Source organism: Salminus brasiliensis, chromosome 23, assembly GCF_030463535.1.
Source record: "Salminus brasiliensis chromosome 23, fSalBra1.hap2, whole genome shotgun sequence".
Taxonomy (NCBI): domain Eukaryota; kingdom Metazoa; phylum Chordata; class Actinopteri; order Characiformes; family Bryconidae; genus Salminus; species Salminus brasiliensis.
This window is the reverse complement of record NC_132900.1, coordinates 2,662,800-2,687,528: the sequence shown is the minus strand read 5'-3', so window position 1 is coordinate 2,687,528 and position 24,729 is coordinate 2,662,800. Positions and strand designations below refer to the sequence as shown.

The 24,729-nt window shown below is 40.5% G+C and overlaps 2 protein-coding genes across 4 annotated transcripts; one reads left to right on the top strand and one right to left on the bottom strand.

The window, feature by feature from the left end:
- The first annotated feature begins 11 nt into the window (after positions 1-11).
- On the top strand, positions 12-8,811 carry cdc7 (cell division cycle 7 homolog (S. cerevisiae)). 2 transcript variants are annotated; one of them, XM_072668526.1, is made up of 12 exons: positions 12-76; positions 859-948; positions 1,121-1,207; positions 1,744-1,879; positions 2,612-2,705; positions 3,357-3,499; positions 3,908-4,130; positions 4,703-4,798; positions 5,232-5,416; positions 5,709-5,791; positions 5,931-6,080; positions 7,491-8,811. In XM_072668526.1, exons 2-12 carry the CDS (start codon positions 873-875, stop codon positions 7,820-7,822), a joined length of 1,605 nt encoding a protein of 534 aa, XP_072524627.1. In that variant the 5' UTR covers positions 12-76; positions 859-872; the 3' UTR covers positions 7,823-8,811. The 2 variants fall into 2 exon arrangements, with proteins under 2 accessions (XP_072524627.1, XP_072524628.1); XM_072668527.1 differs by lacking the exon at positions 12-76 and adding an exon at positions 633-701.
- Positions 8,645-24,158, bottom strand: glmna (glomulin, FKBP associated protein a). 2 transcript variants are annotated; one of them, XM_072668524.1, is made up of 19 exons: positions 24,056-24,158; positions 22,029-22,103; positions 19,787-19,912; positions 19,550-19,663; positions 19,271-19,379; positions 18,216-18,465; positions 16,173-16,272; positions 15,696-15,877; positions 14,837-14,890; positions 14,420-14,450; positions 14,050-14,139; positions 13,636-13,677; positions 13,333-13,406; positions 11,934-12,018; positions 11,720-11,829; positions 11,209-11,272; positions 10,965-11,100; positions 10,493-10,569; positions 8,645-10,318 (listed from the first exon to the last, which is right to left on the bottom strand). In XM_072668524.1, exons 2-19 carry the CDS (start codon positions 22,065-22,067, stop codon positions 10,229-10,231), a joined length of 1,773 nt encoding a protein of 590 aa, XP_072524625.1. In that variant the 5' UTR covers positions 22,068-22,103; positions 24,056-24,158; the 3' UTR covers positions 8,645-10,228. The 2 variants fall into 2 exon arrangements, with proteins under 2 accessions (XP_072524625.1, XP_072524626.1); XM_072668525.1 differs by lacking the exon at positions 24,056-24,158 and adding an exon at positions 22,294-23,216.
- Between the last annotated feature and the right edge of the window lie 571 nt (positions 24,159-24,729).

Genomic DNA, 24,729 nt, shown 5'->3' with positions numbered 1-24,729 from the left:
GAGCAGGAGCAGGAGCAGGAGCAGGAGCAGGAGCAGGAGCAGGAGCAGGAGCCTGCTGCTGATCTGCCTTACACGGGTTAGCTAAACCTCCAATTTCAGAAACTCACTCTCAAACCCACTGCTGATTTCCTCATGTCTTGCTTTCAAATTCAAGAGAATTCAAAATAAAAGTCTCGGTTTTTTTCTACAGTTTGAGATTTGTCACATAATCACAATCGAATTAGCTAGCTAGCAATTATAATAAATACAATATTTAATTTATTAAGCGGGGAAAACTCGATTTAACAATAAAAAATCAGACATTTAAATGTCTAATGGTGGCGGAGATGTCGAATGAAGTTTCTTATGTGTAAATCTTATATCACGTATAAAATGACTTAAGTACTTATTAGTTTATCTAACTATTATACATTACAGCTGTTTATTAAATTCCCCCAAAACGTTGGTACGGACGGTAGCCAGGTAGTAAACACTGAGCTTTTATTTTGGAAGCGGATATGGCGCCATTGTTTGTTCGCCGCGTGTGACGTAGGTGGATGTCGGTTTTAGCGGGTTTTCCGTAACAGCGTTTATTAAACTGAGGATTTTTTTTTATTTATTTAGACGCTTAAATAATTATAAATCTTCTACTGTATGGTTAAAAAGTGGAGGGAAAGTTATGCTTTAATTGTTGGACGTGATTACGGCAGTTTTCAGTAAAGGTAAGATATTCCAAACAAAGTAAACAAACGGAATTGAGCTCTTTAATCTGTATTATTTTTGCACTGGTTAATTTAACCTTTTAATTTTGTCTGTTTGTCCTGATTAGTTGAGTTTTATTTATAAGCCTGGTGAAACGTCTTGTTGTTCGGGTTTTAGGCGGGATTTTCATAATGGAAGTGGAAACGCCGCAGTCCTTACAGAGTGTGGAGAAAGGAGAGCAAACGGACAACAAACGAAAAATTCCCAGTAAGAATTTTATTAAAAAATAACGATAAAATAAGTAGTTAATAGATAAAGATGCAAGTTTATCTACAAGCGCCTTTCAAGCGTGGTTATGCGATATGGTGTAATGTAATATCGCGATATTTCGTATACACTGTACTGTACTTATCGCGATATTTCGTGTGTGTCTGTCCAGGAGATGTTGAGCTGGACATTGAGTTTCTGTATGAAGTTGTCCCCCAGCTGTCCAGAGTTTTCCGGATCACTGACAAGATTGGAGAAGGTTTGGAGCTGAACTGAGCCTTGGAAACATGCATGCTTACATACACTATATGTGCAAAAGTATTGGGACACCTGCTCACACATGTTTCCAGCTTATATTGGGAGTAACTGAGTATTTCGTTGATTGCATTCAAGAGCATTAGTGTGGTCAGGATGGTCATGGCTCATCACCTCCCCAACTAATCCCAAAAGTATTGGATGGAGCACCATGCCTCGTTCCAGAGAACACAGTTCAGAAGCAATGCTGGGGGCTTCATACATACCCCTCTATAGCCCACGCCTGGCATTAGGCAGCATGGTGCCGATAGGGTCATGATGTTTATTATCTGCTCCAGAGAGTCCTATTCTATTGGCAGTGCTTCTTCTCTACAGGGACTAGACAAGCTGTGTGGGTGCGACCTAAAGTAGCTGAATCCATTAATGAAAAGAGGTGTCCACAAACATTTGGACATATAGTGTATATAGTGAATCTTTTGGGAATGTATTTGTTTCTCATTAGGAATTGTTTTTTTTAATCATTTATTTTTAATTCTACAGGTACCTTCAGCTCTGTCTACCTTGGCGAGGCCCAGATGACCGACGGCAGGAGAGAGAAGTTTGCGTTAAAACATCTCATCCCCACAAGCCACCCGGTGCGGATCGCCGCAGAGCTCCAGTGTCTGACTGTGGCTGGGTGAGTGTTCTCATCGTCGTCAGCCCTGTTATAGACAATAACAAGCTGCTTTTTACATTAAAATATTATCAATAATTAATATGGCAGAATAACTTGATGATCATGCATATCTTCAGTTGTCCCACTGTACAGCTTTATGGTAAAGCAGAACCTGCTGGTGGACTTCCTAGTTAATACTTTTCAAGCAAAGTGATCTTTAAAACGCTTCCCATTCTTCCCTACAGTTCAGTGAAGCGAAATTTTATTTTATAATTACTTAATTAACTGTCAGAATATTAAAAAAATACTACTCAGTAATTAGTAATCACTAGAGACTGCTCCAGTCTGATAGGGAGGGTAATATTATTGAGCAAATATGTGCAGGAAATCCTGGATTGCAGACACTTTCAGAAATGTAGACAAAAATAGCTCAGAATATATTTATTTTATAGTTCATAAGTTATTATAGTTTATAGTTTAAGTTTATTAATATTATCAATTTGTATATTTTGTTTGTACAACTCAATCTACTCCACACTTTCGCTTAGCTAATGGCCTCTGTTGATGTTCTTACATGTGATTCTTTTTATTTATTTATTTATTTACTTACTTTAAGCATAGTACTTTTTAAAGAAAATAAAAAATCAGCTTGACTCTGCTGAGACTCAGTAGGTAGTCTATTCGGAAGTAAAAAGTATTATGCCAATTTTAATAATCAATAATGACCGCCCTGCTTTGTTGTTCGTCTTTCAGTGGTAAAGAAAATGTGATGGGGGTGACTTACTGCTTCCGGAAGGACCATCATGTGGTGATAGTCATGCCCTATGTAGAGCACCAACCTTTTGTGGTAAGTACTATTGAAGTAACAAGGAGGGCTGTGATTTATTATTTGCATAATGAAGTTAATAAACCATGAGTGCTGGTAGTCCGTACTAAAATAATAGCTACAGCAAAATAGGAAAATGTGTAATCACTCATTGTATTTATTGTGGGCATTTATTAGACAGAAAACACATTTTGGGGATTATTTTAAAATATTCTTTAAATACAGTAAATCCTAAAGGTAAAAAAATATATATCACCCGGACCAGTACAGGTGATCTATAATATCTATAGATCTATATATCTAGCTGTATCCTATATTAACTGCACCTATATTAGAGCTGGGCAATATGACAATATTTTATCATATTGTTATCATGGTACACAGTATGAGTGTATCATGGATATCATGGCTTATCTGCACGTTTCATTACAAAGCATATAATCAGTCTTATTTATTTCAATAGAGTTCATCATATTTTAAGTGTATGGAGAGTATTTGGACAGCAGTTTGTTTGTTTTTTACGCTGCTGGTGCGTTTTGCCTACATGGCGAAATATTGCGATAAATATCAGATATTGTAAAAAATGTCTAAATAAATACCCTGATATAAAAATGTTCCATATCGCTCAGCTCTAACCTGTATACTGTAATCCAAATTGTTGTTGCATTCTAGGATATTGTTGGCACGCTGAGCTTCGAGGAGGTGCGGCAGTACATCTATCACTTACTCAAAGCCTTGAAGCACATACATGAGTTTGGCATCATCCACCGCGACATCAAGCCAACGAACTTTCTCTACAACCGACGGGAGAAAGAGTACGTGTGTGATGTTTGTGCCACAGTTATTTAATAATCCAACTGTACATTTGATCTGCTCTACAGATCCACTTTTACAGTTTAACACAGAAAAATTCCCATCAAATACAGTATAATGAAAATGTTTAACAAGCGATTACATTTTATTATTATTCTTTTTATTTTATTTGTATTTTATTTGTTATGTTGACAATCATAATTTTTATTATTATTATTTTTTTTTTTTTTTTTACATATCTGTTGCAAAGTAAAAAAAAAAAATAACAGAGCAGCATCAACCTACAATGTCTATATCAGTGCATTGTTAAAAAAATAATTCACAAATGTGTAAGACTGTAACTAACAGAGTATTCGATTCCTCTTAAATAATGTTCAACCAGCTTAATAGATTCTTTTTTGCCTGTCCAGGTACGCGCTGGTGGATTTTGGCCTTGCTCAGGGCACTCCTGACACTCAGATTGAGCTGCTGAAGGTGGTGAAAGCTCAGAAAGGTGGTGGGTCTGTGGGCAAATCTGAGGAGAAACGGGCACTGACCTCTTTACCTCCCAACACAAGGAGTCCTGCACCTCACACCTCCACAAAAACAGCAGCTAAAAGACCCTGTCCACCTGTTCGCACGAAACACACCAAGGTGTCTGCACCTCCTCTCTCTGGCACTGCTTTCCTAAATACTCACCCCTGTCAGTGGAATGACTGTATCTCTGTATATCGTCAGAACGAACCCTTAGAAGTCAGTTATTACTCCACACTATTCCACTGTATTTCTTTAATTCTATTTACATAGTTACTAATTACACATTAGCGTAGTTACTAGTTACATTACTTGTTTTTTAAATGAATTTTAATTGGCGAGAGATGACAACATGCAACTAAAATATATGTTGAATTTAACATAGATATTGAAAATGTAAATATATCTAATATATTTTTTAGACTTTATATGATTTGTAATCATATTTATTTATTTAAGTCAGTATAAGATGTCTCTTCTACCTACAAATACTATTTAAAGTTTATGATCTGTACTTTCCACTCAATTCTCAAAATAATTGCTACAGAAATCTGAAAATATGATACGATATCTCCGGTGATGATGGACTTTTAAGGGTTGAAGACATTTCCTCATTATAAATTATGTTTCGGGTGAAAGTGCCGTCGACGCTCCTCTTCAGAGCAGTACTTACAACTTTGTTTGTCTGTTAGGAGCTGATGGGACTTTGTAAGACGTCTCGTTCTGTGTTTGGGGAGCGAAACCTCAACAACGTAAACTCCACAAAGACTCTTACAGATAAAGTCGAGGTGGGTTTCTTGATTATATTATATTATATATGATTATATTATATTATATATGATTGATTATGTTAAAAAGCAAGCAAGCAATGTACTAATAAGTTTAATAATTTACTGAGCTTTAAGAAATGGCTAAACAGTAAAATGCCAAAGAAGGTAAACCCCATTCAGAGGCTTTCAAAGATCCCACAGAATTGTACTGAGAAGCAAGGGGAAAATGCATGTGTACCCACCCGAGTCTGAAAAAACGCCAGCTGCCAGGTTATGATTGCTAGATTCATTAAGAAATTTGAATCCGTTATTATTATTATTATTATTATTATTATTGTTGTTGTTATTATATTTTTATTATCTTATAAGCTTATAAGCTAAGTGAAGCAGAGTTTGTCAGTGTGCTGAATGCTTAGCTCCAGCTCCAAATAGTGATTTGCTGTGATTTCAGGGACACCTATTAAAACCTACAAAAACAGATGATGTCATCGCACGCAAGTTTGTATCTACTAAGCGGCGCCCTCTTCCTGCGAGAGCTGCCATGACCAGCCAGAAGCCGAAACCCACAGCACTTAACCCAGCTCTCACCTGCAGCTGCTACATGACTGACTGCATCTGCAACATCTGCCTCTCCAGGTAAAAGACCAGCCTCCAGATCAGGGTTTACCAGATTAGAAAACAGTATTATTTATTATTATTATAAAAGATTTGTTTTTTTTACTGTGAATCATCAAGTTTCCACTTATTTATGTGTCTATTTTAATCTCCCTAACAGAGTTTCTAACCCCTAAACAGTAGTTTACAGTTCTGTGGCAGTTGTAGCCACACATGCATCCATTTCAGATACCGGAAGTCTTCTTTGCCGGGAACTGTGTTTCATGGTCAGATATGTGTGTGATCCTCATCTAACAGTATCTGTGCTCTACAGGAAACAGCAGGTGGCTCCCAGAGCAGGAACACCAGGCTTTAGGGCTCCTGAAGTTCTAACCAAGTGCCCCAACCAAGGAACAGGTATGGGATCAGGCACTGTGTGGTTTCGTATCTGAAGTAACATCAGTCCTCCTGCTCTGTGTTGCAGACCTGATTTGCCTTTGCTGTAGCAGAAAATGCTGATTTACATGAAGACCTGTTCCCCCTCTTTTCTCCGCAGCTATTGACATTTGGTCAGCGGGTGTTATCCTGCTCTCCCTTCTGAGCGGCCGGTACCCATTTTTCAAAGCCAGCGACGACCTGATTGCCTTGACTCAAATCATGACTATCCGTGGGTCTAGGGAAACGATACAGGCAGCTAAAACGTTTGGTATGTCTCATTTCTCTAGAGGTTCTTTTTGCTCCTTAGGGCTCATTAGTGGAGAGGGACTGTCATTGTAGTTACGACCAACACAAGTGTGTAGTTTTTACAGTCTCATGGTAATAACTGCTGGTATTTGAATCCAGTATGAATCTGCAGTGTATAGTTTTTACACCCTGATAGTATATACTGTGGAGTAATTGAATCCGGTATGAATCTCCAATGTGTAGTTTCTATGATATTAATAATTGCAGGGATTTGAATCCAGTATGAATCTCCAATGTGTAGTTTCTATGATATTAATAATTGCAGGGATTTTAATCCGGTATGAATCCACAATGTGTAGTTTCTACAATGCTAATAATTGTGCAGTGAACCCGGTATGAATCAACAGTGTGTAGTTTTTATGATGTCAATGATTGCAGGGATTTGAATCCGGTATGAATCTGCTGTGTATAGGTTTTAAAGTCTGATAGTATTTACTGTGGAGTAAGTGAATCCGGTATGAATCGGCAGTGTGTAGTTTTTATGATGTCAATAATTGCAGGGATTTGAATCCGGTATGAATCGACAGTGTATAGTTTCTATGATGCTAATAATTGCAGGGATTTGAATCCAGTATGAATCTGATGTGTATAGGTTTTAAAGTCTTATAGTATTTACTGTGGAGTAAGTGAATCCAGTATGAATCTACAGTGTGTAGTTTCTGTGATGCTAATAATTGTGTCGTGAATCCAGTATGAATCTACAGTGTGTAGCTGTTGCGGTATGATGGTAATATGATGGTTATTGAGTGGAATTTGAAGCCAGTCTGAATCTACACTGTAGTTTCTTTGACACTAATAATTGCATTGATTTGATTCTGGTATGAATCTTTAGTGTTTACTTTCTAGTGAGATGCTAACTGGATGCTAAAGGGCTATATACTTTAAGATAGGGGCAGTGGTGGCTCAGCGGTTAGAGCGCCGGGATATCGATAACAGGGTTGTGGGTTCGATTCCCGGGCTCGGCAAGTTGCCACTGTTGGGTCCTTGAGCAAGGCCCTTTACCCTCTCTGCTCCCCGGGCGCTGGAGTTGGCTGCCCACCGCTCTGGGTGTGTGTGTGTACTCACTGCCCCTAACACATGTGTGTGTGTGTGAGTGTGTGTTCACTACCAGATGGGTTAAATGCGGAGGACACATTTCGCTGTACAGTGACAAATACGTGCACCTTTACCTTTACTTTACCTTTTTAAGATCAGGTTTTCTGTAGGAACAGGGGGGGAAAATGCATAGGTACTTAACCCAAACCTCTCAAATCCCTAGAACTACACTACACCACCTCTTCCGGGCTACAGTGAAACCAGTAGGCTTCACTGTGTGGCTTGAAATGGTTGTTGTTCTTGTTAATGTTGACTGAATATTGTTGTGGACATGCAGGTAAAGCTATAGTGTGCAGCCGCGAGCTTCCTCCGCTGGACCTGAGGATCCTCTGCGAGACCCTGAGAGGTATCCGGCCATGTGGAGAGGATTCCCTGCCTGCTGAGTTTAAGGCAACTCGCCACCCTGCAGAAATCAAACAGGACCCAACTAAACCTGCTCAGAGACGCAGCAGCCAGTCTACCCCAGAATCGTCCCGAGGAACCGGGTGGGACAGCGCACCGGATGACGTTTATGACCTGCTGGACAAACTCCTAGATTTGAACCCAGCAACAAGAATAACCGCTGCTGAGGCTCTGCAGCATCCACTCTTTAAAGACATTGCTGATTAATGATGGACGTGGATGAACATCCAGTCGACCTGTTCAAACCCCACCCACAACACTTTTCACAAATGTTGCCAGGTTGGACAAACTGTTCGGACTGTTGTACTGATCCTAATTTAGAGTGCATTAATAATTTTAAGCCATTTACAGCACTGTGCAGAAGTGTTAGTCCCCTAATACCACTATTCTAAACCTATTCTCAAAGGAGAAACAAGAGCTTCTCATTCTGAAGAAAGAAAGTAGTGAGATCTTGTCTGTGAGCTAGTCTGAAGAAAAGAGCTCGCTCGGTTCCTCCAGGGTTCTCCTGGACGCCCCCCAGTCCAGCCAGCACAGCGTGGAGGATGTGTTCAACTCCATCATTATCAGCAGCAGCAGTTCACCTGATTTACCACCAAATCAGGTGTTGATCCATGAGGAGAACTTTGGAGATGTTCTAATGATGAACACAGTGATGGAGAACCACCATCACCACTTTCTGTAGGAGTGTTATTAGTGCAGATAAACACTTGAGTTCTAATTTACAAGGGACTAAAACTTTGCACGGTACTAAAAGTTCAGACGATGGGAAATCGATCATTTCAGACTTTAGTAATTAGCTACTGCATAGCAGGGTCACACAGCAGCTGGAAACCGAGATCCCTGCAGTTTCTCTTTGGATTCAATGGGATTTTTCTAGCGTTCAGATAAGCTTAGCACCAGCACTACAAAAGAAGGTTTATGGGGCCAAGATTAGAGCTTATGCATCCCACCACCTACCCCCACCCCCCTGTTCAAAATCCTCAGGGTTTCTTTTCCTTTTTTGAATGAGGCACTGCACACAGAGCTGAGTGCTGCTGCAGGTTTGTTTAATGTGTGATAATTAATGCTACATAGAAGGTGCGTTAGTCCTGTAAGATGTCATACTGTGGAAAGTCTAAGTATTTATTTTTCCAATGTAAAATTGTGTACTGTTTGGTTCAGGCAGAGAAGTGAAATCACCTTGATTGTCAGCTTTTTAGGGATTTTTTTTTTTTTTTTTTGCAAATTTGTAACACTTCAGAAAAATTAAAATATTTTAATAAACTTATTCTTATGAACATCCTGATTTTCATGGCTTGCTCTTTTCTCTAAAAACACATAATTCAGAATAAAAATAAAAAGATGGTAAAATTGTATAAAACAACGCAGTCCAGTTTTACAAAAAAAAGCTTTACACCTGTAAATAAACCATGTCGTCGCTGTCCGATGAGAAAAACGTGCATCTCCAAACTGGCAACTTCACTGGGGGAAAAATTTAATTGAATGTTTTAATGTAAAATAATTTTATAAGTTAATTCCATGTTATTTCAAGCATTTCTATTGGTCTATTCATCCAGAATGATTTACTCACTGTACAGAAGCAGCTACAGGGTTCAAACCATGGAGAAAACTAAAAATGGACATGCACGTTTTTCATTGGACAGCGGCGATATCACCAAGTATGTACTTACAGACATCCTGCATAAACAATTTTTAAGATATTAAAGTGACAGTCCACAGTTTTTACCACTTTTAAAGGAGAGTTCCACAGACTAGATGTAAACAGTTATTCTGGGTAGGAGTTACAGCCTTTTAATTTACCATCCGAACCCACCAGTAAACTTTCAAGTTCGATATGGAATGTCTCTGATGGTAAGTGAATTAAAAATGCATGGTTTAAGCCCAAATCCGTAACGACTCCGAATGACTGTTTACATCCTAACAGCTGAGATCCCCTTCACGGCTCATGTGCATCAGTTCAATTCAGCTATTTGTGGCTCCTGTTTTTCCAATAAACAATAAAACTCTACAGCTAAATCTGTGCAGCTGTAACTTAGTACAGCTTATTGGTGAATTGCCACTAGTCAGAACAGTAAATCAGAAAATAAACAGGATACTAGTTTTATGGCAACATGTTTTCTTACAGTAACAGCAATAACAGTGTCTTAATCTTAATCTAACATATAGATTGTACAGTAAACTGTTAAGAGCTTATTGGATGAACTAGTAGAAGAATGGAAAGGCAAAAAGTAGAGCATTTTAATACAATGTCCTGCAGTGGACAGGCCTTTTTTTTGTTTTTTTATTATTATAATATTGGGACATCCCAGAGGCTGCAATATGCAAATTACCCCCCCCCCCCGCCAAACATGTACATTTAATTTTATTTAAGCTTTTAGCATCCCGATCAATGCTGCCAGATCAGATTCCGGTCTTTAAAATCTAATGTAATCACAGTACTAGTCCTCCGTCCGTATCGTGCAGCCCTACCGCTGCACTGCACTGATCACACGGTTTCCTGCTGTAGGGGATTTCTAGTAGTGATCCATGTTTTCGGTGGGAAAGCTTCTACCAGAGAAGACGGCGGCGGCAGGGTTCAGTGGTTTCTTGCTAAAAGAAGTTCTTAATCCAGGCCTAAACCCTTCCTTTCGCCTCTGCAATCTCCTCGATTCTCGCCAAGACGCTCTCGATCAGATCGAAGGTGTAGAGGGCAGACTGCAGCACCTGCAGGACAGAACAGGAGACTGGTGTGGTTAAAGTGACTGTGACTGTAAGCCAGCCTGAAGATCACATACACACACACACATCTACATATGTGTGTAAATATATATTTGTCTATATACACACACACACTATCTCTCTATCTATCTATCTATATACACACACACAAAGCTTCACCTGGAGCTGCATTTCCGGAGTCATGTTGGGTAAGCTCTCGTTTCCGACGGTCACTGTGCAGGCAGGTGCTTTCGATTCTGCAAGAATACAGAAAAGTAGAACATCAACACTTGACTACTTTAGAAGCTCGGAGCACCTCAGCGGCCCTAAGGTCACAAGTTCAAATCCTGAGCCTTTGGTGGAGCTGCAGGAGAACCTCTCTCCTGAGTCACACTAGTGTAAAATCCTGTAGAGTTACTCTACGGCCTCAGTCCACATGCATCTCTACCTTGGAGTCCAGAAGCTTGTCCAAAAATGCATGTGTGCAGCTGTCCATGAGGGGGGCGCTCAAATCCTGATTTGTATTCACAGCAGTGGAGTAAAAGTGAATTACTTCACTAACTGTAGGGGGAGTCACAGAGCACAGACTACCAATTCCCGCATAATGCTGTGAGTTCTGGATCACTGGTAAGATGAAGCTAAAGGTTCTAACCTGTTCCACTGCTCTTCTTATTCTCCTTCGCATTCTTCAGCTCGGCTTCATAGTGCGCTTTGGACATGTTCAAACCTGTCCTCAGTGGCTTCAGGAAGTTCTCCTCGATCTTGTAGAGTTCACTCCATATTCCTGTCTGAGGGGAACACAGCCAGGCTATCAGACCACCCCCCCTCCAGCATGAGGAGATGTGAGATGGGACGTTTCTGTGCAGCTCATCCTAAACGCTGAAAAGCGGCCCTACCTCATTCTCCCACTCCTTATCTCTGATCAGAAGATAGCGCAGCAGGTTCAGCGACTCCATGATCCTACATCAGAACAGAGACACACCTTTTAATAATCCGACCAACTCAAACATGGGAGGATAACCCTGGTTAAAAGCTACAGCAGAAAGTATTTGGACACCTGCTCGTTCAGTGTTTCTTATGAATCCAAGGGCAAAAAGTTGATTTTGGAGGAGCACTGCTGTGAGGATTTGATTGTATTCAGCAACATTGCATTCAGAGTGTTAGTGAGGTCATGATGTTGGATGGATGATCACCACCCCACCTCATCATCCCCAACTCCCCAACTTATCCCAATCAAAAGTATTTGATGAAGCACCACAATCCATCATTCCAGAGAACACAGCTCCAGGAAACAGAGATATGATTTTAGATTTCTAACTAATTATTAACTTTGATATTAAAATATTTAAATAAGAAACCTGGCACATGTGAGCGGCTTGGGGGGGGGGGGGGGGGGGGTGCTCTCACCGGTCTAGATTGTGTAGTAAATCAGTTTCTGGTCCCTGGGGAAGGCACAGGACTTGGTGCAGTAATGGCAGGAGATATTTACCCAGAAACCACTCGTTCTCATAACCCGGCTAGAGGAAATAACAAAACAAAAAAACACAGCAATGAATGTCCACAGTGTCCAAACTGTCCACACAGACTCAGACTGAGTGGGTCAATTATCCTTCACACAAACCTTCAAGGCAAAGTCAATCTGGTTTCTGATGTTCTTGATGATGTATCCTTCCACGCCTGCATGCTCACTAGTTTTCAACATACACCTAAAACACAGTATGTGAAACTCTATATAACATCAGAATAAACTCAAATAAACAAAGTCAGTGGTCAGTGAGAGTGTCTACCTGTAATTAACTCTATAAAACATTAGAATAAACCCAAATAAGCATAAAGTCAGTGGTCAGTGAGAGTGTCTACCTGTAATTAACTCTATATAACATTAGAATAAACTCAAATAAGCATAAAGTCAGTGGTCAGTGAGAGTGTCTACCTGTAATTAACTCTATATAACATTAGAATAAACTCAAATAAACAAAGTCAGTCGTCAGTGAGAGTGTCTACCTGTAATTAACTCTATAAAACATTAGAATAAACCCAAATAAGCATAAAGTCAGTGGTCAGTGAGAGTGTCTACCTGTAATTAACTCTATATAACATTAGAATAAACCCAAATAAGCATAAAGTCAGTGGTCAGTGAGAGTGTCTACCTGTAATTAACTCTATATAACATTAGAATAAACTCAAATAAACAAAGTCAGTCGTCAGTGAGAGTGTCTACCTGTAATTAACTCTATATAACATTAGAATAAACCCAAATAAGCATAAAGTCAGTGGTCAGTGAGAGTGTCTACCTGTAATTAACTCTATATAACATTAGAATAAACTCAAATAAACAAAGTCAGTGGTCAGTGAGAGTGTCTACCTGTAATTAACTCTATATAACATTAGAATAAACTCAAATAAACAAAGTCAGTCGTCAGTGAGAGTGTCTACCTGTAATTAACTCTATAAAACATTAGAATAAACCCAAATAAGCATAAAGTCAGTGGTCAGTGAGAGTGTCTACCTGTAATTAACTCTATATAACATTAGAATAAACCCAAATAAGCATAAAGTCAGTGGTCAGTGAGAGTGTCTACCTGTAATTAACTCTATATAACATTAGAATAAACTCAAATAAACAAAGTCAGTGGTCAGTGAGAGTGTCTACCTGTAATTAACTCTATATAACATCAGAATAAACTCAAATAAACAGAAAGTCAGTGGTCAGTGAGAGTGTCTACCTGTAATTAACTCTATATAACATTAGAATAAACTCAAATAAACAAAGTCAGTGGTCAGTGAGAGTGTCTACCTGTAATTAACTCTATATAACATTAGAATAAACTCAAATAAACAAAGTCAGTTGTCAGTGAGAGTGTCTACCTGTAATTAACTCTATATAACATTAGAATAAACCCAAATGAACAGAAAGTCAGGGGTCAGAATGGGGTGATTGTCAGTAAAGTTAAACAGCTTTACACACCGTTTTCTCAGCCAGACGTCTGCATGGTTCTGTGTGTGCAGTAACGACTCACCTGAAGAACTTGAATTTGGCCTCTGTATTAAACTTGTCAATGCTCAGTTGGAACACGGACAGTCCTTTAGTCCTCTGTCAACAGAAACAAACTTCCATCAGAGAACACTATGGTTTAAAGTCATTTCTTTTATAACACATGAATAAGAAGCTTATAACAGGCACGGTTTCACTTGCTGTACCTGATAATCCTTTATGAAGGTGCATATAGAATTTATTAGAAACACATGCATATATTCGTACTATAAATAGAAATTCTCCTCTTCTATTACTGAACAATTCAGTAAGTTTCTAGCTGATTTACCAGATTCTGAACTGGACATAACGTCATCACTTTCACCAGATTCTGAAATCAAAAGCAGAAATGAGACAAATTAGGTGGATTCAGATCTCTTGAATTGCTGCACACTTTATGTTGTGGGTTTGATTAAGGATGGGTATGATTTCTATCTTTACCATCAATCTAGAGTCAGTCACCCATCATAACAAAGTAAAAACATAAAAACCTTTACTGTCATTTTTCACTTTTCCTCACAATGTAAATCTGGCAGATGTTCTATACATATGATATCAGAATTTCATTATGAACTGACCAATACAAATGCTCCAAAATTACTTGGAATATAATCTTTCGACATCTTTTTTTTAGTAGTACCTGATTTGAAAATATCTCAAAACAATTATAAAGACCTCACCAACGCTGAATGAATGTGCTCACCTGAGGAACACTAAAAAATGTTTTAAGGTCCAGGAGGTCCACTGGCAGACCGCTGTCCTCCACTCTCACCAGAGTTTTCTCATAAAGCTCCTGTGGAGAGGAAACAAGCTCATAAGCACTCATATGCAGACAGGAACTGATCAACAACACAGGTCAAATCAAAAGGTAATAAACCTTGTGGTCACAAAACCTTGTTTCAGCCAAGAATTAGGGCTTAGGAGGAGGGGAAAAAATGTTTACTTTACATGGAGTCAATGTAAAAACTAAACTATGAAGAAAAGTGAAAAACAATTAAAAAAAAAAAGAGAAAAAATGGAGGCAAGGTTTGGTGCGACCGCTACGACACTGATACACTGAATTTTGTGCTAACCAGGCCTTTCTGCAACCGTGATTCTTCAGTTCTGAAACAGACAAAATACAGGTCATGGATTAACAAATAAAACAAAATCTAATAAAATTCTATTAATAAAACAACTTCTGTAGTTTTATTTTTCTCAAAAGCAGTTTAATAAATAAAAGTAAATAAAAACACAAATTAACAATATAATACGATACGATAATACGATAAACAATACAATAAGTACAAAGTATTTAAAAACTAAATACATATATAAAAATAAGATGAGAGTTAGACTGAATACAATATGCTACAGCAGATAAAATAGAAAATCAAAAAGTCAATGATGCTGCCTTTTATTAAAGCTGGTCTAAAATAATGTTTTAGTTTAGATTTATTAATCATGAGAGTTTTTGAATTTTCTCATGAATGTGTAATTGTTCCACGTACCTGCTTAGCAAGAGCTCAACATATTCCATGTTGCACTGAAGAAGAAAAACTGGGCTGAAAAAAAGAGACACGCAGTATAAATAAAGTCAACTTTTCAAAAATATACAAAGTCAGAAGTAAGAATAGCCTGGCTAGCTCTCACTGTGAGCTGTAGCAATGTGTGAAACTACCTCCACCATGTTTGGAGGCTGTACTTTAGCCTGGCTAGCTCTCACTGTGAGCTGTAGCAATGTGTGAAACTACCTCCACCATGTTTGGAGGCTGTACTTTAGCCTGGCTAGCTCTCACTGTGAGCTGTAGCAACGTGTGAAACTACCTCCACCATGTTTGGAGGCTGTACTTTAGCCGGGCTAGCTCTCACTGTGAGCTGTAGCAGTGTGTGAAACTACCTCCACCATGTTTGGAGGCTGTACTTTAGCCTGGCTAGCTCTCACTGTGAGCTGTAGCAACGTGTGAAACTACCTCCACCATGTTTGGAGGCTGTACTTTAGCCTGGCTAGCTCTCACTGTGAGCTGTAGCAACGTGTGAAACTACCTCCACCATGTTTGGAGGCTGTACTTTAGCCTGGCTAGCTCTCACTGTGAGCTGTAGCAACGTGTGAAACTACCTCCACCATGTTTGGAGGCTGTACTTTAGCCGGGCTAGCTCTCACTGTGAGCTGTAGCAGTGTGTGAAACTACCTCCACCATGTTTGGAGAAAGATTCAAATAATAAAGGAGAGAATTCTGGGACTTCTACACAGAAACAGGATCAGCTGTCTATTTATTAGCATTTGATATCAATTCGGAAAAATGAGAAACTGACCAATAACCACATTCTGCTTCAGGTTATATCCCAGAGCGCCCCCTAGCTCTTTACCTCAGAACTGCAGGAAATCGTTCCATGGCAATGTGCTTAACAAAGAGTAAATGAGCCAGACAGGCCAGAGACTCTTTAGGATAACGAACTTCCTCCTCGAGAAAGCCGGGCACTTCTCTTTTCCGCAGAATGTTGTGGCACAGCAAGTCTGGCAGAGACTCGCCGATACTGGAGAGAATGCCCTGAAACAGAGAAGATCAGTGAAGAGGAGCTCTGAGTTGTAATGTTGGGTTTAAAGTCTTTAAGGTTTGGTTACAGCTTTATGACAACGGTAAGCCCAAAGATCTCATTTACATAATTTCCCCACTCTGACCAATGTGGTGAATCACCCTGCAGTTGATGACACAGTATGACTCAGGGTGTCGCACAGCTAAAAACAGCAGCAGTATAAACGTCTGCATTCAGTCTGCGTTTCAAGCTGATTGGAGAAAAAAAATGATGTTACTAATTCAAACAATGCAGTGTTTATTTTTTTACCAGTATCTCCGAGGCGAAGTCTCTGAGAGCGGATTTCTCCAATGTGTCCGGATCCTTCAGCTGCACCTCCAGGAGAAGATCACTTAAACTCTTCATACAACTGGAAACAGAGCAAAAGCATGTTCTCCATTTGGTCTTCTCTGTTCTCAGGATTCTCATAATCACCTATATGTCTGTATAACATTAATTAATCAAATAAGATATTCATTTTAGTTCTTTGGTTCTGTATGAACTAGTCCCGGTCCTGGAGGAACCCCGCTCCGCATTATTGTTGTCTTTTCCGTAACTCATAGTGGAGCTGGAATCATTGTACTGGTAATGTTGACTGTGGGGTGATTAAACCAGCATGAATCTGCAGCCTTTGTAGTTTTAAGTCAGACAGTAATAATAATAATAATAATAATAATAATAATAATAGTGGAGTAAATCCAGTATGAATCAACAGCATTTTTAGTCAGACTAATAACTATGCAATGATTTTATATATACAGTAAGAAACGTGGTGCAGTTTTAATGCGGTATGAATGTATGTATGTATTTGCAGTGTGTGCAGTTTCACAGTCTGATACTAATTATTTTAATTTGTTTGTAATCCAGTATGAATCTGGAGTCTTTGGAATAACAATAATAATAATTATTATTATTGTGCGAGTAAATCCAGTATGAATCAACAGCATTTTTTACAGTCAGACTGATAACTATGCAATGATTATTATTTTAATCCAGTATGAATCTACAGGGTTTACAGTTTTTCCCGTCTAACAGCAACAACTGTGCAGTGATTTTAAACTAGTATGAATTTGCCAAGACTTGTTTTGACTGAAGTCTGATACTAATTATTATAGTGAGACTGTATATGAATCCAGTATGAATCTATGTAGTTTTGAGACAGTAATAATTATAATTGTGAATTGTGAATCCAGTATGAATCTACAGCATTTTTTACCATTTTAATCCAGTATGAATTTGCAGTGCACAGTGTCTCAGTTTAATACTAATTATTATAGCATGTTAATAGTTGTAATCCAGTATGAATTTATATAATGTAGTTCTGAAAGTATAGCAGTACCAACTGTGGAGTGATTTTAATCCGGTATGAAGTTGCACTGTGTATGATTCTACCAGTCTCACAGTAAGAAATGTGGCAACAATTTTAATCCAGTTTAATCCAGAATTTGCAGTGTGCACAGTGTCCCGGTCTGATGCGAATTATTAGACAGAGCTAATAGCTGGAATCCAGTATGAATTTGCAGTCTGCACAGTGTCCCGGTCTAATACTAATTATTATAGAGAGCTAATAGCTGGAATCCAATATGAATTTGCAGTGTGCACAGTGTCCCGGTCTAATACTAATTATTATAGAGAGCTAATAACTGGAATCCAGTATGAATTTGCAGTCTGCACAGTGTCCCGGTCTAATACTAATTATTATAGAGAGCTAATAGCTGGAATCCAGTATGAATTTGCAGTCTGCTCAGTGTCCCGGTCTAATACTAATTATTATAGAGAGCTAATAACTGGAATCCAGTATGAATTTGCAGTCTGCACAGTGTCCTGCTCTAATACTAATTATTATAGAGAGCTAATAGCTGGAATCCAGTATGAATTTGCAGTCTGCACAGTGTCCTGCTCTAATACTAATTATTATAGCGAGCTAAAAGCTCTTATCCAGTATGAATTTACAGTATGTAGTTCTACCAGTCTAGCAGACACAACTATGGAGTGATTTTAATCCAGTATGAATCTAGTGTCTACAGTACAGTACAGACAGACAATGTAGCAGTAATAACGGTGGTGTAACGACTGGTGTGAACATCCGTAAAATGACCTTTCAATCCGGGCTGTGATCTGTCCTGAACCGGCCAATCAAATCCACACACATGACATAATACACCCCCCTCCAGAATAACTAATCCAGCTCACGTTAATTCAGGTGGGTCTTGTTAATAAGTCAATTAGTTCAATCAGGTGTGCGTGAGCAGGGCTCCTCCAGAACCAGGATGGAGAACCTGTGGACTACCACTGGCTAGCTCAGGAACCTACAATTTCAGTATCTCCCCTCTGAGCTCGTCACTCCTGGAGAAGCTGCGGTTGTGTTTAATGTTCTCCTTGACTTCCTCCACAAAGGGCCTCGTGAAGCTGAGCAGCTCCGTGCAGCAGCAGCACAAACCAAACACATCGTCCTCCTCCTGCTCTTTACTCAGGGGCACCGGCAGCTGAGCGACCTGGCAGAGCAGGGTGGACAGAGCCATGCCCACTGAGGAGGCCTTCTTCTTCCCCAGCTTCAGCAGCACTGTATAGCAGGAACAGAAAACCAGCGCAGGCTTATTAATCAGTTATTAACCTTCAGACTTATCCAGTAATGTCTGTGAATTACTCAGCGTTTCAGACTTCGGTAGTTAGGAGAGCGAGGAGCTGAACTGTGGACCCACACTGATCCCAGTCCAACAGGGATTAGGCCTAGCTGTGGATTACATTTCTCCTCCAGTAGAATATGACTAGGCTTACTTGCTTTACTTGAGTTTAACAGTGTAGAAGAAACACACTATATGGACAAAAGTATTGGGACACCCGCTCATTCAGCATTTCTTCTGAAATCACAGGTATATAAAAAAAAAAATTAATAATAAATATAAAAAAGTTGATCAGCTTTAGTTGGAGTAATTGTCTCTATTTTTTTGCAGAAGAATTGCTGTGAGGATTTGATTGCATTCAGCGACAAGAGCGTCAGTGAGGTCAGGATATTGGAAGGATGATCACCACCCCATCTCATCCTTGACTCCCCCTCTCATCCTAAAAGTCCTGGATGGAGCACACAGTTCTTCCACTGCTCCACAGCTCAATGCTGGGGGGGCTTTATACCCCTCTACTAGCCCACGCCTGGCTTTAGGCAGCATGCTGCATGCAACAGGTTCACGCTTACCTGCTTTTGGCAGTGATTCTCTACAGGGACTAGACAAGCTGTGTGTGCATCTGTGTCAGCAATGGGTGCAGCTTAAAGCAGCTGAATACATTCATTAGAAGGGGTGTCCACAAACATGTGGACATATAGTATAATCTTTTGGGAAATGCTGGAAGAGAGCCTGAAAGATGCTCACCTGTCTGTAAAGGCTTCAGCAGAAGGATGATGGTCTCAGCAATGGCATCAGAGTCTGCCTCTTCCACCTGCTCCAGCAGACCCACCAGGAGCTCTTTAGGGCTGCAGGCCTAGCACAGAAACACAGGAGCAGCATCCAATGAGAAAACCTTCAGGGAGAACATTAATTAACATGGCAAAGAGGCGAAGGAGGTTTTTCTCCTGAGATTCTGAAGGCCGTGGGGCGTCCACTGGGCATAATCATCACTCGGTGGAGAGCTGCAACAGCTGCACAACAAACCTCTAATAAGTGCGTGAGAATGGCATGGCAGTGAGCATGGTTCTTCTCTTCCTTCTTCAGGAGAACCTTCACCAGAGGCTCCAGCAGGTTCCATCCCATACATCTGACAATGTCCTTTGGTGAGAAGAGAAGAGACACGAGAACAGCCGGGGGAAACATTATTTAGCCTTTTTAATCCTAGTTTAAGTGGGTTCTTAACGCTGGTGAGAAGAACAACGAACGCAGCTCCTGGTTTACCTTATTTCTCTCATCGACGACGATACTCAGCACCTGAGCGCCGTGGCCTTGCTCGATGCAGGTCTTCCCTGCACTCTGGAACAGATCGAAGTCGTCTGGAGAGAACTTTTCATCCTGGATGGCTTGCTGAAGAGAGAAGCAGCCAGAATCAGTTTACACCTGGTCATGTTATGTGACTAGTATCTGGGTTGTATCCCGATCAGATTTTAGCCGAATGCGTCTCCAGTTAGTGCTCGACATACGCCTCGGTATTTTGCCTCAGGGGATCCAATCACAAACGACTACCAAACACACAGCTGTTCACACCTGGGATTCTAATGCATCTCCAGTGATTTCTCACATTATTTCTGTTGGAGGACGGGCACGATGCACATTAATATACAGATAATAATAATAATAAACTGGCTGGTCTATCAACATGACCTACTTGGTCATGCTGGTAGACCAGCTAAGCTCAAATAGCTTGACCCTATACTGGTCAAAGCCAAGCTGGCCAACCAGCTTAACCAGCCTGGCTATAATAATAATAATAATAATAATAATAGACAAGCTGGTCTATCAGCATGACCTACTTGGCCAAGCTGGTAGACAAATATACCCTATACTGGTCAAAGCTAAGCTAGCCAACCAACCTGGCCACTGACATACTCATAATAATAATAATATCATTATTATTATAGCAATAATAATTATAATGGACTGGCTGGTCTATCAACATGACCTACTTGGCCAAGCTGGTTGACCAGCTATACTCACATATACCCTATACTGGACAAAGCTAAGCTGGCCAACCAGTTTAACCAACCTGGCCATTGATATAATAATAATAATAATAATAATAAGTAATGGACTAGCTGGTCTATCAGCATGACCTACTTGGCCAAGCTGCTCTTACTGGTTATCTAGTTTAGGTCAAGTTAGTCATACCAGTTTGGTCAAGCTGGTTAACTAGATTGGTCAGGTTGGTCATGCTGGTAGACAAATATACTCTATACTGGTCAAAGCTTAACTGGCCAACCAGTTTAACCAACCTGGTCATTGACATACTCATATAACATTATTATTATTATTATTATTATTATTAACAACAATACCTAGCTCATACCTAGCATGCCGTGCTAACTCGTGCGATCTACAGACAGTGTGGTCTTGTGGTTATTATGCATATTGTCCGGCTGGGCAGTGATGCGGTTGACAGGGGCGGTGCTTTAGGGGACGTATTGAGACATTTTGCTGTTCATACTACAAGAATAATGTGGTCTTGTGAGTCTCTGCCCCTTTCACACCTGCACTTTGTGCTGGCCACGGATGATCAGATCACCCAGGATGTTAGTGCCAGGTGTAAACTGGGCACTGGGTGCTGGGTGGGATGGAATTTGCAAATTTTCTACTTGCACAGCAATTATTACTAGTGTTTCGGTTTTACTGGGAGGGGCTTAAGTGGCTTAAGACTTACGTGGCCGCTTAGGACCCCAACGCCACCAGGGGCCCCCCAAGAGCACCAAGAGATCATGATAAAAAAAGATATATTTTAAAAACAACAGAATAATAAAACTAAATTTGCACAGGTAAAAGCCATTTTTATATGAATTATATTAATATTTTCATAGTCGGCTCACTGATACTAGGTTAATCAATTCCAGCTGTTGGCTGCTGCCACCACAAATGCAGATGTGTGCCGCTTGAATGATGGATATGAAATGATGAAGCATCTGGTGCTGAGGTGGTGGTATGGAGGGACCCCCAAATGAAAATCTTCTTAGGGCCCCCCATAAAGGCTTGGGCCAGCAGTGTCTGGGTGAGTTCACACTTGTGTTTTTATGAGTCCAGACGCCTGAGGTGACCAGGTGTAAACGGGGTCTTAGGGTTTGAACATTAAAGCAGCATTATGCAACACTTGGTACTGTTTGCTCCTGGGCTCCCCCTAGAGTCGGGCAGTGTAATTCACATTAACCCCACTGTCGTAAAAACGAATCGTGCTTTGAGTGCCCCCTTGTGGCCAGCTGTATGAATGTTTTTGCAAACAAATGCACATGTAAAAGTGAAAAATTGCCCTAAACAGACCTAAAGATTAAATTGGGCTCTTTTGGAAGTGAAGAAAGCAGCGGGTCGTGCTGCCGCTACCTACAACGTTCTCAGAAAAGGGAACTGTGATGAAATTCAGTAATTCAGTAATTATGAAACATCACACATTTATCTACCATTACTTTGCTGTCCGAGAGTCTCGAATCTCCAGACTTACACATCTCTGGACGACATCACTGAACTGCTCTAGAGCCATTTTACAGCATCCTCCTCCCCGTTAGCTGAAGATCTCCTGTGAAACGAAAAGACATGACTGGACACTTCAGCTGGTAACACACCTCATACTGGTAAACCAGCTGGTTTTAGTCTAGACCTGGTCTCTTTATAGCGTTAGCGTTAGCAAGCAAAGCGTTTACGTTCCCTGGAGTTGGAGATGGTAGGTGCAGGTCAGACTGGTAGAACAGATAAAGCATCAAACTTACCTAAAGAGCTAAACCAGTCACGATTGACCAGTTTGACCAGCATTTGCTGGTAGCTGGTTTCAGATGTTGGTCCCAGCTGGTCTTTACTGGTCAGGGTGGTTAAGAAAAGCTGGTGATCCAGGCTAAATCATACCCTAAACTGGTAAGCAAGCAGGTTAAGCTGGTTGTCTAGTTGAGTCACTTTTGTCCTACTGGTTGTCTAGTTTGATCAAACTGGCCTTACTGGTTGTCTAGTTTGGTAAAGCTGGTCTAACTGGTTGTCTAGTTTGATCAAACTGGCCTTACTGGTTGTCTAGTTTGGTAAAGCTGGTCTTACTGGTTGTCTAGTTTGATCAAACTGGCCTTACTGGTTGTCTAGTTTGGCCAGGCTGGTCTTACTGGTTGTCTAGTTTGGCCAGGCTGGTCTAACTGGTTGTCTAGTTTGGCCAGGCTGGTCTAACTGGTTGTCTAGTTTGGCCAGGCTGGTCTTACTGGTTGTCCAAGTTGAGCCAAGCTGGTCTTACTGGTTGTCTAGTTTGGTAAAGCTGGTCTTACTGGTTGTCTAGTTTGGTAAAGCTGGTCTTACTGGTTGTCTAGTTTGGCCAGGCTGGTCTAACTGGTTGTCTAGTTTGGCCAGGCTGGTCTAACTGGTTGTCTAGTTTGGCCAGGCTGGTCTAACTGGTTGTCTAGTTTGGTAAAGCTGGTCTTACTGGTTGTCTAGTTTGGTAAAGCTGGTCTTACTGGTTGTCTAGTTTGGCCAGGCTGGTCTTACTGGTTGTCTAGTTTAGTCAAGCTGGTCTTACTGGTTGTCTAGTTTAGTCAAGCTGGTCTTACTGGTTGTCTAGTTTGGCCAGGCTGGTCTTACTGGTTGTCTAGTTTGGCCAGGCTGGTCTAACTGGTTGTCTAGTTTGGCCAGGCTGGTCTAACTGGTTGTCTAGTTTGGCCAGGCTGGTCTTACTGGTTGTCTAGTTTGGCCAGGCTGGTCTTACTGGTTGTCTAGTTTGGCCAGGCTGGTCTAACTGGTTGTCTAGTTTGGCCAGGCTGGTCTAACTGGTTGTCTAGTTTGGCCAGGCTGGTCTAACTGGTTGTCTAGTTTGGCCAGGCTGGTCTTACTGGTTGTCTAGTTTGGCCAGGCTGGTCTAACTGGTTGTCTAGTTTAGTCAGGCTGGTCTTACTGGTTGTCCAAGTTGATCAAGCTGGTCTTACTGGTTGTCTAGTTTGGCCAGGCTGGTCTTACTGGTTGTCTAGTTTGGCCAGGCTGGTCTTACTGGTTATCTAGGTTCTGCTGGTCTTACTGGTTATCTAGGTTCTGCTGGTCTTAAGTCTAAACCAGCTTGGTCTTACTGGTTAACTAGCTTGACCAAGCTGCTCATGCTGGTAGACCAACCCAACTCAAATGAACACACACTATACTGGTCAAAGCTAAGCTGGCCAACCACCTTGACCACCTTGACCTGGCCAGGCTGTGTTCTGGGCAGGGTGTAGTTTACTACAGGACAATACACACGCTTTCTAGCCCACCATAAGACAGAACTACAGCCATGTTATACAGACCCTCTAATCCATAACATCTCATTTAAAGGCTGATAAACCCAAACATTGACCAGCTGCTGGACCTACAGTCATCCAGGAGCTGCTCTTTCCCTCTAGTGCAGGCAGTTCCTGAGCTAGCTGGCTACGCAGCAAACGGATCAACACATGGCTCACAGAAATAAGCAGGGTTTACCTGGAAACTCGGTCTGGACCGAGTCTGTAGGCACGCAAAACAGCACCGACAACTTACCCTGATTGAAAAGCTGCAGAAAAAGCTGAGAAAACCAGCTCCGACTCGGCTGCTCAGCTACACGCCTCTCGTCATGAGAGACAACGCAGTGTGGACCGCGCTTGGCGCTGCGCGCTTGCCGTAGAGCCGTGACGGCGTCATGGATGTGTCTCAAATCGAACTCTAGTTCCCTACGTAGGGCGCTACACACTAGCGAGTGACCCGATTAAACAGCCTAGCTAGCTATCTATATTTACTGCACAGTTTAGAACTAAAACACTTTAATAAACTAATAATAATATACTTTAGATTGTAAATATTGTGTAGCATTATTGTTTTCGGAACAAAGTAAAAAATAAAGTTAAAAAACAACCACAATAGTTAGCCAACACTAGCTATATTTTTGTACTTAGCTAGCTAGCTAGTGAACACACTTTTCTCTTATTATACTAGCTAGCTACATTTAGCTGTCATACAACTCCCCCTTAATTGGTTGAATTAAAAAATCGATTAAAAATAAATAAATAAATACAAAAATATAGCTAGCTAGCTAACTTGGTTAGCATATGATTATACTTAGCGAATGTTTCAAGCCTTTAAACTATTTAAATACTGTCTACTACAACGTTTAGTGTAAATGTAGAGCTAAATATGGTCAAGTACTAGTTTAAAAAAAACGTATAAGGTAGATTTAT